Below are 16,277 nucleotides of genomic sequence, written 5' to 3' on the forward strand. Positions count from 1 at the left end.
CGCCTGTTGGAAACAATCGTTATAACGAGCCATTTGTTTTGCTGCTTGATAATGTGCACTGGGGGCTTTGGATACCTGCGTTTCTTTCAAATTATTTAATGAAGATTGTTTGGCCTTTTCTGTGGACAGATCTGCGGTTGTATTCAAACAGGAGCTGACCAACAGCAGGCGTTGCATTCTCTCCATCAGCCACGCAGGGGCCCCATTTTTCTACAAATCTGGAGGCCGGCGGGAGAAGGGATGCTGTGTAGATCGGTGCGAAAGGCACTCTTGGGGGAATAACAGCTCCCTTAAATGGGATCACAGCCCTAAGGTGCTAGCTCGGGGGGGGGGGGGCGGAATCTATCACAGGGTAGCTGCGTGTTAACTTGCAGAATCAAACATAAGAAAAACCTTATTATGGAAATAATTCTAGAAATTCATAGAAGTAATGGTTAAATAAATCACCGCACAGGGGAGAAGCTGTACATGGAAGGAATGGTTTTATAAGAGTAGCATGTATTATGTACTCATGGCCATCATGCATATCCTCAAAGGTATTTATCACAGCAACATGCTTAATTTCTCAATTCCCAGAATTTGGCTACCTTCAATATGGAGCTCAATATTAAGCTTACACATAAACATAATTAAATACTTGGAGTGCAGAATTTAAGGATATTGTGTTTAAAATCTAAATAGTCCTAATTAAAGAATCCTTTGTAAAACCTGGAATAATTCTAAAAGTCTTTGAAAACCGCAACCTTTTGATAAAAAACAACAGAAACTCCAGCAGTATTTCTCAACATTTTATTGGCAGCAAACTTTCGGGTCAAGAATTCAATGCATGTACCTTCTCCTGAGTCAATAATGCAAGGTCTTGTAAGTGGTTCAAATTCTCAATATGTCCTAAACCCATTTTTTGCTTATGAATCATATCAGTATGATTTAGTTCAAATGGTAGAAAGTCAATACCCTTTTCAAAAAGGAATATAAACTGCTTTTGTTACTAAAAATAAACTTGCTGTGGTCTAAAATATAACATTTCTTCAAGTCAAACAAACTCTGCCTTCCATCTGGCACTGAACTAGTTAAAAATGAATTGACCATGTTAATGATCCTGTCTTTGTGCATTGCCCCAATAAAGCTACCGCAGTTGCAGGAACTCAGCTGCAGACAGAATGAAAGAAATGCAAAGGCTGCAACCCTGGGTAGGAGCCACCTCCTTTTAACAGAATCCTGGGCTGAAATGGGATCTTATTCAGCCGGAGCCGCCCCTTCCTCTCAAGGGATTCTACATACGCAGTTGGATGTATGGCCACCCTTGTCCTTTGCCTCCCAGTCAGAAGACTCACTGGGAAGGGAGATGGAGCCCATCTGGCCAATGCTCAAAGAAACAGAAGGGGAGGGGTTGGCCAGGTGGAGGTGGCTCGGCTGCTGTGGGTTTCCTGGGACTTGCTGGGCAGACGGGCCGTGTGCTTGCTTGGATGCCAGGCAGTCAGGCCCTGCTTCACTTGCATCTAAATGGAACAGAGAAAGTCTATTAGATCACTGACACTACATGTCACAGACTCTGGCCTCCCATGTAACAGTTACACTGATTTTATGACAGCCATTCAGACAGACTCTGGCAGGATGCTACCCTGCTATTTGTAAATGCCATGTAGTTGACCTGGGTTTGCCAGGTCAACCAGAGGCGAAATAACTGGGATTGCACTGCCTTCTGCCTGATCCAGAATGAACCCTGGTGGCTGTGGCATCACGAACATTTGATTGACATCCTGCGGGAGCCTTGTATATAAAACCCCTATTCAGTCACGCCAGATTCTTTTAGTGTATCTTTCTTGCACATTGCCATGACTAAGATTCTTTAAGCCAATGATCCTCAAATCAACTTTAATGGGACTACTTTGGAATAAATGAAGATTGTAGCCTAAGCCACAGGGAATCTGGCTGAATAACCTTCCATAAAAACTCTTGATCAAAACCAAAAATGTTTAATGAACTAGTTCTGGAGAAGCTATCTGATTATACCCAGAACAATTGCCTCCCTTTACGGTATGAGCCCTGACAGTTGGTACTTCTACACACAGAAGTTTGTTGTCCTGCAGAGGATCTTCCATTAGGGAGAAATCAAATTCAGTGCTGTTGTTTTCCCTTTGGTTACTGAAATTGGATTTCCTAAAATTAAGAGAACCTACTCAAACTAATTTGCACACATTCTTAAAGCATTTACTTCATGTCTATTGACGCTACTTATAACGAGAATCTATTGCATTTATTTATTTAGGTAACTTATATGATTGCCCATTATATACTGGGCGGTTCACAGCAATGATACCAACTTATAACAATAAAAAACCCAACATCCCAAAAACAATGCCTGGTGCCCTCAAGCGATACTTCCCAGTAACAATGACTGGGCTCCAGCCTCACCTGTTCCCAATGCTTGGGGAAAGAGCCTGCTTTTTAAGGCCTTCCAGAAGGCCAGGAGGATGGGTGCCTGCTGTATCTTGGGGCGAAGGGTTTCCACAGGGCAAGGGCTACTACTGAGGTGTGTTTCCTAGGTCCCACTAGAGCAGTGTTTCTCAACCTTAGCAACTTTAACAGGGGCAGACTTCAACTCCCAGCATTCCCTAGCCAGCATGCTAGTGAACTTTAAGATGGGTGGACTTCAACTTCCGGAATTCTCCAGACAACAATGCCTGCTGGGGAATGCTGGGTTGCTAAGATTGAGAAACACTGCACTAGAGAATGCCTCCATTGTAGCTTTTATTTGTTTCCAGTGTAAGTATAAGAAAATGAGAGTAAATCTAATTACAGATACAATTGTGTCTGCATCTTCATAGGATTTACATTCGGTGACAATTCCTGCAAACTATGCCTTATCCAGGGATACGTGTAACTTGACAGTTGAAATATGTAATGCTTTCTCCTAAGTTCATATGCATTCATTTGCATATATTATTTGTACCAATTCCACATCAATGATGTGTTGTGTAGAGAATTGCTGTTTCACCTTGATTCTGTTATCAGTTTCATAAGCTGTTTGTTTTTTAATTTAACTCTACCTAGTTGCTCCAAGGGCTTTCTGAACAACTGACAAAAATTTAAACAAAACATCCACTTCCAGGCATTTTGGACTACAGTTCTCATCATCTTAACCCCTGCCATACTGGTGAGGTGATGGGAGTTGCTGGCCCATACGTGTGGGGGAGGCCAATGTAAAATAATAAACTCCTGGGAAGTCTGAGCAGCTGCAGAAGTCTACCTTTTCCATCCTTGCTCCCAGGCATCTTATGACTCTTGCAACGTTCTTCTCCTCTGAGCCCTTTGCTGGAACACCTTCCTTCTTGAATCTGCTGTGGTTGGCACTGCTGAGATATCTGCCCTGGGAGAAGCACTGGGTCTGGGAAAGTTGGCTGAGCTACAATGCAGGGGGTGGGGTTCAGTAGAGACAAACTGGGAGGAAGCATATGCAGTTCCATCCCAACTGGGGTCCTGGGTTGTAGGGGCACGGTGACAGATACATCCATTGGCGAGACACAGAAAGGCAGCAGCTGAGGACTGCCAGGAGTGGAGCTAGATGGAGCAAGAACTTCAACGCTGGTCTCTGAAATCCAACCAGTCTCCATGCTTTGTGGCAAGCAGACAGTCTTTTGCATGGGGCCTGAGGTACTATGGTAAGTTCTCAAGTTTGGGGTAAAATGGTAGTGGCTGATACTGGAAGCCCCACTAAGGTTAGGTTTGACAGGTTGGATACTGGAAACCATTAGAGAAGTTGCTACCTGAGCCCCCCGAGATGGAGCAACTGAGAAGAGACGGACATTTTTGTATTGCTGGGGAAGAGTGCTACCATGGAATAATGGAAAGAAGAAGGGTCCTGAAACTTGTTCGCCATGAGCATTGACTGATTCTGGAGGTAGATGGGCTCGTTTCAAAGCTATGTCCCTAGAGGCCTTTATACCATGCTGACCACAGGAAGGCATGAAGTAGGAGGGATGTGAGTGGAAAGGACTGGAAATGGCAGGGTTGGGAATGGCTTCTACAGGGCGGGAGAAACCTGGTGAGGCCATGAGAGCAGGAACGGTGTTGGCAGGGGGCAGGAGGCCTGAAGAAGTAAGAATGGGACCAGACTGGGGGGCATTTCTTAACACCATCAGGGCTTCAGCGGCCTCCTTCTGGAGCTGTTGTTCAGAAAGGGGTGAGAAGAAAAATCCTCGAGTGGGCCAGACTGAAACATGAGCAGAGGAGCTTGGCTGAAAGAGAGCAGGAAAGACAATTAACTTCATGATAAATAAATCAGTGTCAACAGGACCAAACAACAGAAGTTACATTTGTTCCTTCCAGCAAGTGAGGAAACACTACAAGAGCAGGATAAATCTGTGCTCTCCTACGTCATCTTAAGATAACAGTGCTAGGCATTCTGGAAAAATATAAACTATAAAACACACTAGGCCTTTTCTAGCTTTAGTTTCAATCGAGCCCATGGTTGGCTTAGGAGGTGGCCTGGGCTCTTCTTTTATAGACATTTTGATTTGAGTGGAATAAAGATGACGTGCTGGTTGCTTTTCAAGTATATAGTGTGAAACGTTACCCCAAAAATTAATCATTTGAACACTTGCCTGTGCCAAAGAGCAAAACTCTTTGCTTTAATCATTTAATGGATAACATTTAGGTTACCTAGGCTGCTTTGTCCCTGGAGTATGTATTCTCTTTTATTCCTTTTGCTCAGTTCATGCATTCTCTAACCTTCCCGAGTTATTGCATCATCTGCAGACATAAGATTCTTGCAAGCAAGAGATCTGTGCTAAGCAGGAAGCAACCATGCAGAGAATGCCTGGCTTCCTGCTTCCTAATGTACATTAGCCCTACACCCACATTAACAGCTCAAGTGCTATGCCCATATAAAAGGCCATGCCCAAACAAATATTCCATATTAATGGCTTAATGGATTGGTTTAGTTCCCACAACTTGCTAAAAGAGAGCCAGGTTCCCACAACATCATGAACCACAAACCAGAGATGTCCCTGGCTAGCCACAATGATGAAATGCGCATCACCATGTTGCAATGCACGTTTTGCCACTTGCCTCTCCTGCAGACGCCTATGCCACAAAGTGCCTGGGGTATTTTAGCCTAGCCTTGCGTGTTGGGTGAACTCAGCCAGTGGGTTATTTGGAAGCAATAAGGTATCCATTCAAAAGTACCACTGAAAAGGGAGATTTTGAACTACTGTCCATTTCTTTGTGACATTATCACACTCCAATCAGCCGCTGACTGGAAATGGAGATATCAAGAGAGACCCAACCAAATGCTTTTATGAGCCTGTCCCTGGTTCATACTCACAGATGAAATAATCTCATGTGTCTACTTCACTGTTTCATTACAACTTCCCTCACACTGGTTCCTTTTGGGAAGAGGAAATAGAATAATTCCAGTTCATGTGCTCAACACAGACGGAACAAAACATTGTACCTGACCTCCTCCCAACGGTGGAGCCTTTGAACGTCTGTTCAAATCCATGTTGCCACTGATGGGGTTCAGAGCCATGCGGCTGGAAAGATAAGAGAAAGAGCGAGAGACATCTGTCTGTCCTGTTTATAACATTCCTCAGTGGCAGCTTGTCTCCCACTTGCCTTCTGTCCTTGCTAAAACACAAACTGTTGAGGGGGAAGAAAGACTACTACAGCTGTCATTCTCCCAAATTCACCTTACATATACACCCACAACTTGCTGTTTGCAGTAAATGTTTGTCAGTATAGACAGCTGCTGCTGTACTGGGATCAGAAAATACAAGACACCTAATTAAGTTGGCTGTTCCTTTCACTGAAGCATTTTTTTTCTCCAGGATGTAGGGTCTGGACATAATGTAAAGATCGTTTGCAAAACCATTATTCCAACAGTTTCTTCTATTAATCCAGTCTATCTGTTATATCTAGTTCATGTTGTTGATTGCACGCTCCTGCTATATCCTTCTAGTGGAAGAGTTCCATGTAACTGGAAAGTTTGAGCATTTTCTTTATCAATAGAACTTGGTATTTAAAAAGTGATAATCTCATCTACGTTATCTCACACATTTCTATAATAAACTCTCTCTTGGTTTTTGTGTTTATTTGTATCTAAGCCCTAGCATAACCCCTATATGATCTGATCTGGCTCAGATGGAATTAAGAGTCAGAGCTGGGTGTCGTTCTTTAATAAGTAATTCTGCCAGAATTTCTTTTTACACATCTGATAGGATTTCATTCTTTTCACTTTAAGTTTTCCGTCTCAAAACTGCAGGAATCAAGTTTTTAAAACTTTCCATAGTTAATCCAACTGGCACAGCTTAAACTGGTTCTTGTAAGTATATTCCTATAAACCAGTTTCAATTCAGTTCATTTCTCCCTCAAGATAATCTTGACTCCTGGTGACTTTATTGCTGATTTATTTAGAACATTTGCATGGGCGCCCAACTCAAACGCAACTCTGGGTGGTATACAAAATCATTAAACAAAAATACAAAAGAAAAATAACACATACCATTAAAGCAAATTAAAAACATTAAATGCCAGTCAGGACTAAATAATACTCTGGGGCTCTACTCATCCTGACCCAAGTGCCTGGGGAAAGAGCCAGGCCTTAAATGCCTTTCTAAAGGCCTGCAAAGTCAGGACTGACCCATTTATCCCATTTATTTAGGGATCTATCCAGCTTGATTTTTGCAACAGTACTTTTTCAACTTCCATCTTGTTCACAGCCATCCTGATGGCTTCCCATCCAAGTATTAACCAGATTGGACTCTGCTTAGACTTTCTGAAATCACCCAGGATCAGCTAGGTGCTGCTGTCCAATATTCTCTGGGCAGAAATGCTGAAGATGTCCAGTATACCTCGATAGGTCAGCAGCTGGAGGGAGGCACCAGGAGGCACCAGGGACCTGATGAAACATCTGCCCTGGAGCAGGTAGGTAACTCTCTGGTGTGTACAAAGCTTCATTACCATTGCAACCTGCAGAAAAGAAAAAAGCCATAACCGGATGTTGTCAGAACCTGAGTAGAAAGGCTGATAAGATGCTTATAGTATAAAAACTGAGACCGAGGTGCAGCTTTGGGGGGCAACTTTTCTTCGGGTTGAAGCCATTCACAAATGGTTTTTAAAAATGTTAGGTCACAGGCCATCTATATTAAGTTCTTACTCAATGTTTGCTAGAATAGGGATACTGATAGTATTTTTGACTTCTGCCCTTGGGTTGGGTAATTTTATGAAAATTGATATTGTCATTGGTCATCACTGGGCTGCTCATAGGTGAATGGTGCAGTTTGTAAATTTAATTAATTAATTATTAGTGCAATTTAGAATTCTTTACAATAATTATGTTCATGTAATTTGAGTTAATTATAATCAATTTTAATATTCATCTACATTGAGGCAGCATGCTAGATTTCCAAGAACATTTTAAGTTAAAGTTCTTAGCTTTTTCCGTAAATCTCCCTTTCCAAAATGTAATCCCCCTTTCATGAGGAAAAATCCTTGAATTCATGCTAAGCATGAATTACATTTTTTGTATTTATTAACAAACTGTAATAATTAAAAATACCTTGCATAATTTCTAAGAACAGTTCTGTGAAGTGAGTCACTGTTACATTTAGATATAAACAGGAAACTGAAGCCAGGAAACAGCCATTTGTTCGTTTCTAGAATTTGATTGCTAGTTTCACAGAGCCCACATCAAACTTATTTAACTTTGAACTATGCTAGGGGTTTTTTGTTTGCTTGTTTGGGCCTTCAAGTCAGCATTGACTCCTGGCAACTGCCTGGACAAAGCCCTGCAGTTTTCTTGGAAAGATTTTTCAGAAGTGGTTTGCCTTTGCCTTCTTCCTAGGGCTGAGAGAAAATGACTGACCCAAGGCCACTAATCTGGTATGGAACTGAAACTCATAGTCCCCCAGTTTCTAACTTGGTGCCTTAACCACTACCCCAAACTGGCTCTCATGCTAGCTTTGTTACTAGGATAATAGGTTACCTACCTTCCATGGGTGGAAGATTAAAGGAATGTTCCTGAGGCAGGAAAGGGGAAAAGGAAGCTGGGGGCATTGCAAGCGGAGGTGGGAACCAAGCAGGAGGTGCCTGATGTCCTCCAAGGGCCCAGGGCAGCTCGGTCACTTTTGAACAAGGAGAGAGAGGTAACCAGGAATTTTCCTGAAGAACAATGCATAACATAGACTTACTATTTATTTATTTTATTTATTGTATTTATATAGCCGCCCATCTCACATAAATTGACTCTTATAGGAAACATTTTGTAAATATTGCACTGCTAGGTATCATATAAGTTATTTTGTGACATAAATGATCCCCCCCCCTCCGGACTAGTGCCTGTCTTACTGAAATCTGTGGACAGGAAATATTGTAATTTTTAAAATGAACTATGTATACTTTTCGGAATTCCAGTAAAGTTTACTTAGAGCTAGAAAATATATTAGCTAGTTATCCTTACAAAATCCCAATTGTATACAGAAAGTTCATTATAGAGGTACTGACACATTTCTCCTAGGTTCTTAGAGAAATGGGGTGAAGGCATTGCCAATTAGGGAGTCCTATGTCAGTTTGTCAGAATTAATGGCCATTTTATGATTACTTAGAAAATACTGAGAGGTAAATGTTTTTCCTACAAAATATTAAGATTTTCCACATAAAATAGGTACTATGTTGGTAATGGAATGAGATATATAGCCTTCCTTATGTTTTTCCCTTTTTCATGGATTCTGTTACACATTTTAAGGAATCTTGTTTTCAAGGAACTATGAGTCTGAAATTGTTTGCTAGATGCTACATGCAATCTGCTGTTAAAATGACTTCATCAAAAGGAACTCCTTTTCTCACCTTCCTTGCAGTTCTCCGCCTTTGTCTTCTCAGGAGTCCTGAAGCTCCCCAGAGTCCATCTTCTGAATCATTCAAGGGTTCTTCATTTTCCTTCTTTCCTATCCAACCAAAGCAGGAGGGGGTTCAGTGTGTGTTATTGTTTGCCAAACAGATTCTCAGGCTCAACCATAAGGTTTTCCCCCTAGTGATGTGTCACATCTTCTAGATCAGTGTTTCTCAATCTCGGCAACTTTAAGATGTGTGGACTTCAACTCCCAGAATTCCCCAGCCAGCACGGCTGGGGAAAGTCCACACATTGTAAAGTTGCTGAGGTTGAGAAACACTGTTCTAGATCATCTACCCATTGCTGAACCACTATGCTGTATTTTTTGTATTCAGTCAGATGCTAGAAATGGTTTTACCTGTCCCTCCCCTGCATGGTTTCATCCCTTTCAGTGGTTTGGCCAAGTGGAGGGAGTTTGGTGGTCCACTGTCCTGAAGTTGTAGCAAACCACTGGCAAGCTGCTTTCTCAGCTCCATCTCCTGTTGTCTGCGCAGAGCCACTTGGGCAGCCATGACACGGCGTCTTTGTCTAGAAGACCCAATTTTTTTTTTTTTTTTACAATAAAGTAACAGAGGAAGTAAAGATAAACCACCACACAGTACTGTTTTGTATTACTACTCTCATATCCCTTCCCGTTGACTATCCAGCTGAGCTGATGGGCAATGGCCTGGTTGTCTCCAAGATAACAAGATGATCAATTTGTCAAGAGAAGCAAAGAGACTTCATTGTCTCCATGTATAATAAACTCCACTATTTAGTGAACTGTCCTTGCCAGTCAGGTAGTAAGTATAGTACATCTCTGTACGTCCTGAATTTCACTTCCCTCTGATGTTAACATGTCAGTTAACACTATGGGTATATATAGGCTTGTAACTCAGGAAGTACTTAATGGATCTGATTTGGGCTTTGCAAGGGGTAGGCCCTCCCTATGTGTTCAAGTACAACTTCCATCATCCCTTATCATGTTGGCACAAGCAAATGGGAGTTGGAATTCAGCACAATCTAGAGCAGGGTTTCTCAACCTCGGCAACTTTAAGATGTGTGGACTTCAACTCCCAGAATTCCCCAGCCAGCATGAGGTTGAGAAACCCTGATCTAGAGGGCCACATGTTGTCCATCCCTGCTAATAAAGATTCCTTTAAGATGCTAGAAGATAGTCATGTTTCTCCTGTCAAAATTGTAGACTTCCAAGGCTGTTTTTCATTTTCAAAGCAAGTTACTGGCCCAGAAGCCAGTAATTCAACCAGAAACCACTGTTACTCAGAAACAAAAGCATACACTATCCTTCTGACCTTGTCTTCAAGCTACCAAATCCTTACAAGGAGCAATTCAGCCCTTATTCAGGCTTCTTACTGAGGCCCACACGATGCCCTCAACGGCAACGCATCTCTCAAGAACAACAAAGCTCAACATTTACTTTCACCTTGTTTCCCCTCCTAGCTTACAGAATAAGGATGCATTTGTCACACTGGCAGTCCTGGAATTGGCAACTGTTCTTGTGGCCTTTCAACGGGACTCTGATGCCATGATTACGGCAGCGGGCGCAGGTTGGAGAGCGTGCAATGGTGGGAAGCGTATAATCATCTTGAGTGGCACTATTATCCACAGTGGAGTCTGAAAGGCAACTCTGAACATTTGGGGCAGTCGCAGCATCAAGATCCTCATTGTCCCCCATAATGCGTGAACCTGAAAGAGAGGGAGGAAATATCTATTGAAGAAAACATAAAGTCCCTTCCACAGTCAGCATAGATCCAGCCAACTGAGTTAATTTGCTGTTAGGTAAAGTAAGGAGAACAGAACATTTTCCATTTCAGGTACCGTGTTCGATAGACATCAGAAACATCCCCCAGAAACTCAATCCTGCCATGCACCTCCTATATTTTTCCTGATTTGAAACATGCTTCTTTCCCATATTTTATGGTCGCTTGCTGACTGTAGAGCAGCACTGTCAGAGAGGGATAAATATTACTGGAAAATAAATAAGAGTATTTTGAAGTGAGCCTTAGCTGCTTCCAGGAAATTCATTTCTAAATAAGTGAATTTTGGCTTGCCGCCATAAAGATGACAATTAAGAGGCCAGGAATAAGGCACCACCACTAGAATCTATTCTGTGAAACGACAGCTTTTATGGGAAAGCCTGGCCCGTTAATTGCCACCATAAATTGCCAGCATTTGCTTCAGGATATTTCCTATTTGCAAGATTCATGAACAGACACTGGGAGAGTTGTTTTGATATGACTGAAATTATCATCCTGGAACTGGATGAGTCCACTGGAGTTGGGTGGCTATCATAAATTGAAGTAAATGAAATAAGTAAACCGCCAGGGTAATGAAGGCTTGATGCAGGGTGGGGACTGGACCCCAACTGGCAGTCTTAGGAGGGGCCCCTCCTGCATGGCATCTTCCTGAAGGGACCTCAGGTCACTGTGACTGCAGTCACAGCTTGAGCTAAGCCACAGCTTGCTTAATCCTGGGTTGCTGGCTTCACCCATCCTGAAGCATAAACCATGGTTTGCAAACCCCAAGGGCTGCCTGGTCCATTCCGCACAGGAGGCCAAAACCAAACTAAAGGCCCAATGGCTTCACGCGACGGCCAAGCCCCACATGGGAACCAGGATCCCACAGCAGTGGGGACACAGCTGCACCCCAAGGAGCCCAAGCGCCTCTGCATCTTGGCTGGGAGGGAAGAGAGGCTCCTTGGCAGGGGCTGCAAGGCACAGCCAGGACTTTTTTTTAAGCATCCTTCAAGCTTTTCAATTCGGAGGAGGAGGAGGAGGATTAGCCTCTAACAGGATACTTGTGAGGCAACAAGAGAATCCTCCACTTCTCTGATAAAGCCGCTCTCGAGGACTAGGAAGCAACGTGTAGCATTACCATGCCACTTGGAAGCAAATATTGCCTAAAAAGGCTATTTGGGGGGAGCGCCGGGGCAGAAGAGGTCACAAGGAACAACTAAATCTGCATTTCTGAAGCCTGCCTGCTCCCACTCCTGCCCGTAAAACGGTCCCTGCAGCAGCTCGCTGCCAATTGCAGCTTTCCTAACATCCTCCCCCGGCACGGTGAGCCAATCAACGGTGGGCTGTTATTTTTCCTCAACCCCAGCGACCCATTAGAATCGGCCGGCTTGGCCCCGCCTCTCCCTGGTTTGACTGCTTTGATCGGGACTTAAACTGTCGCTTTTTCACACTGATGGAATAAAAGAGCCAATGGGCGGCGAGAGCGACTGGGGCTCGCGCCGCCGCGGGTGGGGGCGGGGGCCGCTCAGACCATTGGGGAGAAGGGAGCGAGCAACAGTTGGGCCGAGCCATTGCAAAACCACAGGGGTGAAAGGGAGCGTCAAAGAGAGTCCAAAACATGGGGGGGGGGGTCACCTCTCTTTCATATAAGGGTCTGTTTAAAGTTTCTTTAAAAGGGGCATAAGGAAAAAATATACATTTTCCCTCCAGTTGTGTTTGACAACTCCCACTACTTGCGATCTGGCTGTGGATAATAGGTTTTGGGGGTTGCACAAACAATACCACTGAATTCTAAACTAACCCCTGAGTTTGCACAGGATGCAAATAACTAACCCAGGTTATAACTAATCGAGGATGGTGTGTTTGAGAAATGCAGCTACGCAGGTTACGTTAGGGCTGCCATATCTAGCCTGCAAACCTCTAGAACAGTGCTTCTCAACCTTGGCAACTTAAAGATGGGTGGACTTCAACTCCCAGAATTCCCCAGCCAGCCATGCTGGCTGGGGAATTCTGGGAGTTGAAGTCCACCCATCTTAAAGTTGCCAAGGTTGAGAAACCCTGCTCTAGAAACCCATTAAATGGCAGCCAAGTAATTTTTGCCATAATTTGCTTGGAAAGATCAATGCAAAACAGGCCACCCAGAATATACTACCCCCTGCCCCACAACATTTCTGTAATGTAATATGAAGGTTTTGTTGCCTCAGGCACCCCGAGTGGCATGGAGCTGAAGACCTATTTCCTGAATTTGGGAGAGAAAACGATTTTACCTTTGCAAAGGTAGCTTTTTGGCCCACCCGAAAATACAAATCACCCGAAAATTCAAATCAGGCAAACCAAAAAGCATTTATTAAGGATGGGGTCAAGTTTTTATAGGGTATAGGAACAAATGATACATACACTTGTACATACATTACTAGCAAGTAATCAAACAATAAAAGCCATTGATTACAGGTAAGAATTGAACAATAGAAAACTTTGTTTAGAGATCACGTTCCACGACGGGCAGATTTACGGGTTACATCACTCTCTTTCCCAGCTGGGTTTGTATCTTTAAAACTTGCAAGGACTTTTCAGAATATGCTGTCTATTGTTTAGCTGCTGAAAAGACAAGTTCTTGTATACCAGAAGAAATGCCCTTGGCCCAGAACAAAAGCCTTACTTCCCTAAAGTTAGAAAGTAGGCCTAGACTGCCATGTTAAAAATGCTAAGATCACCTTTTTAAAATGCTAATAACGAAGCCTAAAATCCCAGGTAACACTTTCAACAAAGAAAAATGAAATGCAGCAGAAAAAAGGTACTTGAAACTCCACCAATTCTAGAATAATTTCCCCTAATCTGATAGCCTTCAGGCTAGGGATGATAGGAGCTGCAGTCTAAAAGTACAAGAGGGCACCGGATATAAGTAGGTGATGGAGTTTTTATTGCAGACCTTACATTATTTATTGCTGTTAACTCATGAAACCAGCTCATGGCTGAAGATACATGCTGTAGTTCCAGCAGGGAGCAGCACCTGATTTTATTTGAGTTTTAAAGCTAAAAAAAAATGGTTGGAAGTGATAGGGCTTGGATGAGATTCCTCCAAAGAATTAAGAAAAACAGTCCAGAAGGTTTGATTAATGATTAGATGGTTAGGGTTAGTGTTAGTGTTGATAGAAATAATGTGAATTTGGATTAATTAGTGGTAAGAGATTAACCTTTTTTTTAATGTGTATTCATATCTGTATTGGAGAGAGTCGGAAGTCATTTTCCGTTTCATCTTTCTATCTGTTCTCACTATCTTAGTTTTTGTCTTTTTCTTTTAGTTCTATCTTCTTTCTTTTCTATACTTTCTGGTTTGTATTTGAATTGTGCTTTTTATATATCTTAATAAAAGTTTTAAGAAAAAAGAAAAACATTCCAGAAGGACAGAGTAAGTCACTTAACACTGTTGCTGTAAAAACAACATAGATGTGTATGTAAAGTCCCTAACTGCAATTCAAAAGGGATTTTATATTTTTAAAAATTAACTGTTTAACCTGGGAGACAGCACATGATTTAACCATCAGAGGATTTTCCCCTGTGTCACACCTAAGCCTGCCTGACATAATTTGCATGTAAAAAGAACATAAGGAGGGGATGTTCTGCCAAGCAGACTGAGAAGGGAGGAACTATTGTAAAGCTCTGGGGGATACTGAGCCCCCTTAAACAGTATGGATGGCAAAGGAAACAGGTGCATTTTTTCTGAGATTTGCCTATTGCTGGAGAAAACACACGCACACACACTAAATCAGCCTTTACAGATGTGTTGAACCTGCAATTCCCAGAATTCCCATTCAGCATGATGTGCTAGGAATTCTGGGAGTTGCATTTCCAATGGAGCTGGAGGTGGCTGGTTGCAGGGGCTGGGGCTACAGGAACAGACCTGATCCATGTTTTGCTGCAGCTTCCTTTCAAACAAGGAAAACAGCTGGATCCATTACCTGGCTCTAAAGCCCAGCAACCCTTGAGCCAAAAGGGAGCAGGGCCTCCATATTTGAAAATTAACACCACCAGAAAAAGCAACTGGAACATTAAATCAGTGTTTCTCAACCTTGACAGCAAGCTGGCTGGGGAATTCTGGGAGTTGAAGTCCACCCATCTTAAAGTTGCCAAGGTTGAGAAATACTGCATTAAATGGACTAATATGAGCCTGTCCTTGTTGGATGGTGCCTCCATTTTTTAATTTAATTTAATTTATCATATTTATATAGCCGCCCATCTCACACAGGGTGACTCTTTTAATATTGGGATTCGTCCTTCTTTGAATTCTCTGTTGATGTCTGCACGCCGCAGACCCGGTTACCCCCAAGCAGCAGGGAAATGCCAGAAATGAAGAAATAAATATGTTGTCACCAGGGAGGTCAAAAAAATCAAGATGGTGGCCACAACCCTGCAATCAAAACCCTGCCCCCTTTTTACCAGTGTCCAATGGCACGGCTGTGGCTGCCATCTTGACTTTTTTGACTCCCCTGCATTCCTCTGATTGTCCCATAAACTTTCATGACTTGTCACCTAACCCTTGGATGCCTGGAGTTTAGTTATGGGCTGTTCCTTTCTCAGGACAGTTGCTGAAATGTGTTCGTTTCGGGGAAAACTCTTCTATTTCAGTAACCGGTGCTCAATCGGAAGCCTGAGAAAGGCAAGCTGGAAGTTTTCTTGCGGTTTCATTCAACCAGCAGCTGATGCCGTTTCCTCTCTTAGCACCTGGCACATCCTGTCAAAGCACGCCATTTAGGAGAAAAGAGAAAATCTGCCTCTTCTGCACATTTAAAACTGGGAAGAGCTTTGTAGTGCCCTGAAGGGCCACACATTTACGTTTGCACATACTTTTGCACGCGGATCGTCCCACCCCGCTCCGAGAAACGGGGGGGGGATCTCTCCTGGGGAAGCCACTGCAAGTTTGCGTGGCAAAAAAGACCCCTCCTTCTATGAAGATCTCAGCACAGAAACATAAGGAAGAGATTTTGCGACAGCAAAAAGCCTTTTCAGCTTCCATTCTGACCTGCCGGATCTCTTACCTCAAACCCTACACGCAGGTGGTTGTGCTATTTTTTGGTTGCTTGGAAGGAAGCTGAGTTTTATTTTAAAACAGCAGCAGCAGCAGCAACAACGGGGGGGGGGGGCTCCTTAAAGACTAGCAGATCTTACGATCAGAAAATCAAAGGCTTCTGATCCTCTCCCCTTCCCACCTCCGCTCGCAAAAGACGTTCGTTCTTTGCGGTTTTATTTTTTTGCTTCAGAGAGAAAGGGGACTCAAGACTAACGAGCTGAACTTTTGGGAAACGCCGCATTCGCCCTTTCGGAGAAGTACCCTAAACCACCGGATGAGACGCGAAGAAGTCCGGCGTTTGGAAGCGCGCTGGTTGGGACGCGGAAGCGGAGAGGCGGATTGCGACCCAGACGAAGCCTCCGGTGCTACACGCGATTAGTATCTGGATTGACTCCGGCTGGAGATTGTAGGGGCTGTGTCCTTCATTCAGTCGGGGGGGGGGATAAGTTGGTGAGGACCCCAGGGTAACGTTCACTTTCAATCTCCGTGGAAAGTCTTTTGTTTTTAAGAGAGGCGCTTAAAAAGTATAGTTAATGAAGGGGAATGGAAAAGTTGAAAGGGCTTGTAAAAAAAGTTTTGGAAAAAA

The 16,277-nt window shown here is 43.2% G+C and overlaps 1 protein-coding gene across 1 annotated transcript; it reads right to left on the reverse strand.

Annotated features, from left to right (window-relative positions):
- Positions 1-376: 376 nt before the first annotated feature.
- On the reverse strand, positions 377-10,562 carry DMRTC2 (DMRT like family C2). The gene is made up of 8 exons (XM_025173738.2): positions 10,333-10,562; positions 9,246-9,415; positions 8,845-8,942; positions 7,989-8,160; positions 6,852-6,969; positions 5,456-5,534; positions 3,251-4,238; positions 377-1,499 (listed from the first exon to the last, which is right to left on the reverse strand). The coding sequence occupies exons 1-8, from the start codon at positions 10,560-10,562 to the stop codon at positions 1,264-1,266; spliced, it is 2,091 nt and encodes a 696-aa protein (XP_025029506.2). The 3' UTR covers positions 377-1,263.
- Positions 10,563-16,277: the final 5,715 nt, after the last annotated feature.

The sequence above is a fragment of the Python bivittatus genome, unplaced genomic scaffold, assembly GCF_059951505.1.
Source record: "Python bivittatus isolate LINGU-HERP-01145 unplaced genomic scaffold, Pbiv_v1 ctg000310_np1212, whole genome shotgun sequence".
NCBI classification, from domain to species: domain Eukaryota; kingdom Metazoa; phylum Chordata; class Lepidosauria; order Squamata; family Pythonidae; genus Python; species Python bivittatus.

What these genes read in the sequence shown, in the direction of transcription:
- DMRTC2 (XM_025173738.2), bottom strand. Translation starts at nt 10,562, where the DNA reads ATGGGGGACAATGAGGATCTTGATGCTGCGACTGCCCCAAATGTTCAG. An exon ending in GACAAATGCATCCTTATTCT is followed by an intron (nt 9,416 to 10,332) that starts GTAAGCTAGGAG and finishes TGGGTCTTCTAG; the next exon opens with ACAAAGACGCCGTGTCATGG. An exon ending in CACCGTTGGGAGGAGGTCAG is followed by an intron (nt 4,239 to 5,455) that starts GTACAATGTTTT and finishes GCTCTCTTTCAG; the next exon opens with CCAAGCTCCTCTGCTCATGT.